Genomic DNA, 2,947 nt, shown 5'->3' with positions numbered 1-2,947 from the left:
TCAACACTCTCTCTCCTTAGAATTAAAAAAGCGGCAAATTCCTATCGCAGAAGGACCGGACATACTAAGATGGGGATATGAAGAGAGAGGAACATTCACTCCTAGGGAGGCATATAAAATTATCATCAAAGATCGGATCATCAAGGATACACTATGGGATAAGCTCTGGAATTCTTCTAATTGGCCGAAGGTGTCGACTTTCTTATGGCTCCTTTGTCACAACAAAATTCTTACATGGGATAATCTCAGGAAAAGAAGCTTCGCAGGACCATCTATCTATCTCAATTGTAAACAAGAAGAGGAATCAACCATTCATCTAATGCAAACCTGCCAAATAGGACGGAAGCTATGGGAAAAGGTTGCCTTTCGTTGCCAAAAAGATGGCCGAGTGCAAGGGGATATCAGAGCAACTATCCGCAACTGGAGTCAAGAGCCCTATCAAAGTAGGCTCCTCAACTCGCTCTGGCAGCTGATCCCTGGTCTATTAATGTGGAATATCTGGAAGGAGCGCAACAGAAGAATATTCAAAGGTCAATCCATGTCGTTGGAACAGATATGGACTATAGTGCATCAGAATATCAAGGAGTCTTTATCTATTAAACACTGGTCACCAGAAGATTTTCCCACAGCACATCAAGAAAAATCAGTATGGGACAGTTGGCAAATTACTCTAAATCAACAGCCTAACTCTCAAAACAAGCCTTCCAAGCGGCAAAAAAAGCTAGCAAAGTGGACTCCTCCGCCCAGCAACATGTACCAGCTCAACTTCGATGGGGATTCTAAAGGCAATCTGGGAAAAGCAGGTTATGGAGGAGTCTTTAGGGATCACTCTGGCACTCCTCAACTAATCTTCCTAGGCTCCAAAGGGTGGGACACTAACAAATCAGTGGAATTGGAAGGACTCTGGCAAGGTCTTACTCTTGCTCAGGATAACAGTTTCTTTCCTCTTATCATCAAAGGGGACTCTCAAATCATTATTAATATGGCCACAAAACTTATGCAGGGAGCCCCCATCCACAAGATAAGCAACAACTGGAGGATGGCTCAAAGACTTGAACTTGTAAGACAGTGGCTCTCTCAATATCAAGCAATTTCTTTCCAGCACACTGTGAGGGAAGGAAACAAACTTGCGGATTTTCTTGCTAATATTGGGGTGGAAATGGAGGTAGATATCTATGCCGGCTCACTATCCAGTATAGCCACCGTGGACCAACTTACTGAATTCCAGAATATAGTCAAGAGTGACCTGCTTCAGCATCATGAAGCTCACCCGGATGCGGGTGACAACTCGATATCTGCTTAAGTTAAGAGGGCCATTAAGGCACTTGGCCTCCCACTCATCCGGCGTTCACGCAGACAGATTTCATGGCAGGTGAAATATATCAGTCAGGGGTTGGAATGAGGTTCGCCTGGTACGCCATTAATGAGCGTTGAGTACGAGCATCTAGACGCAGGCCTTTAAACCTGGACAGGATGAGGACAACTAGCTCTACTGCTGATAAGCTTCACCCCCTCCCTCTGCACCCTCTGCCTCCTCGCCTCGCTGAGTTTGATTGGGAGAGCGCCCGCACTCCTCTCTCTGCTGGTTGCCTTTGCTCGCCTCCCCTTTCCCTGCAAGTCCGCCTTTTCCACTGTCCCAGTCGCTGGTTAACTCTGAAGATGCCTCACCGCAGAGGAATTTCTCGCAGAGGAGGCTCCTCTGCATCCAGAGGCAGAGCTTCTCATTCCACGCCCCAGAACGTCATTCCTATTACCTATGCTTCTCTGTCCTCACCTCCTTCCAGCCAAGCTCGCCATCTCCCGAATAATTCATTTCAATCATCTAGGTTCACTTTTCACAGTAGGCTTAATAGGCCGGTCTTAACCACCAGCATCACCATCATCCTCGCAGAAGAGGAGGATCACCCCAGTGACCCGGCCATTTCCTCCTCCTCGCAGACTCAGGAAGATAGTACCCCCTAGGGAGGGATGGAGGGGGCGATGTTCACTACGGATAACATGCAGGAAGACTCCCCGGTCCCTGAGGCCTCCATGCAGCAAAAAGATTCAAATCAGCGACGTTCTGGAATGCGAACGTGTTCATCAAGACTACGTCGTTCTACACTTAGTTACCCCCACAGAAGGCGGAACTGATGGAATTGAAAATGACGGGCTCGTAACTTGGATAGCCTCGTCCAGCAGTCCGGCAAAGAATGATACTGACTCTCCGACACAGGATGTGTAAGGCGGCCTCCTCCTCGAAGAATGGTTCCTCTGTCTCCAAGTTTTAAGTTTCCTGTTTCTCTGGTCCTCTGTCTAAGTCTTTTTGTAACTCTGTTTTCGAGTCTGATCTCAAGTTTTTGCTCAGTATTAAGACTAGTCATCTTTTGTCAATTCTGCAGTAATCAATTCTGCAGTGCTTTCTATGTATTGGGCTAGTTCTGGTTTGTTTTGTAGCCAAGTTGCAAGGTCAATCTATTCACTAGCAGCGACTCTCAGGCTTTAAGTAGCAGAGGTTATAGTCCAAGCATAATTATTCTCCAGTGGGTTACTATCTAACCTTCAAGTTTGGTAGCATTTTCCAGTTTCTGTGGCAGAGGGCCGGTCTATGCCCCCTCTGAGGTCTCGACCTCATTGTAAATAATCTTTTTTTCTTCTTAATAGATTTAGCATTTACTCAGACAAAAAAAAAAAAAAAAAAAAAAAAAAAAAAAAAAAAAAAAAAAACCATCCTTCAACATATTAAACCTCTTTTTTTGCATTAGATAATGTATTTTTAACTTTAATATGTTCATTAGAAAGGTTTATGAATAACTGCATATTTGTGCCTAATATTATTTATTTTTGTGGAATATTATGAGAATATTGGGTAGATTATGAATATTTGGAGGAGATAATTTAGAGACTTGCTCCCTACTACAGGAGGATAAATATTAAATAATAAATCAACAAGATATTATGGAATTAT

General features: G+C 44.1%; 1 protein-coding gene across 1 annotated transcript; it reads left to right on the top strand.

Annotated features, from left to right (window-relative positions):
- The first annotated feature begins 319 nt into the window (after window positions 1-319).
- LOC149144323 (uncharacterized) lies at window positions 320-1,303 on the top strand. Its single transcript, XM_089452126.1, has one exon. The coding sequence runs from the start codon at window positions 320-322 to the stop codon at window positions 1,301-1,303; it is 984 nt and encodes a 327-aa protein (XP_089308252.1).
- Window positions 1,304-2,947: the final 1,644 nt, after the last annotated feature.

The sequence above is a fragment of the Pinus tabuliformis genome, chromosome X, assembly GCF_031772625.1.
Source record: "Pinus tabuliformis cultivar Carrire ecotype Pingquan chromosome X, CPIR1, whole genome shotgun sequence".
Classification (NCBI taxonomy): Eukaryota; Viridiplantae; Streptophyta; class Pinopsida; order Pinales; family Pinaceae; genus Pinus; species Pinus tabuliformis.
Note: the sequence above shows the minus strand (reverse complement) of the source record. Positions and strands in the feature narration are given on the sequence as shown.

Bases quoted from the DNA above. Each gene is read 5' to 3' on its own strand.
- LOC149144323 (XM_089452126.1), top strand. From the start codon at position 320: ATGCAAACCTGCCAAATAGGACGGAAGCTATGGGAAAAGGTTGCCTTT.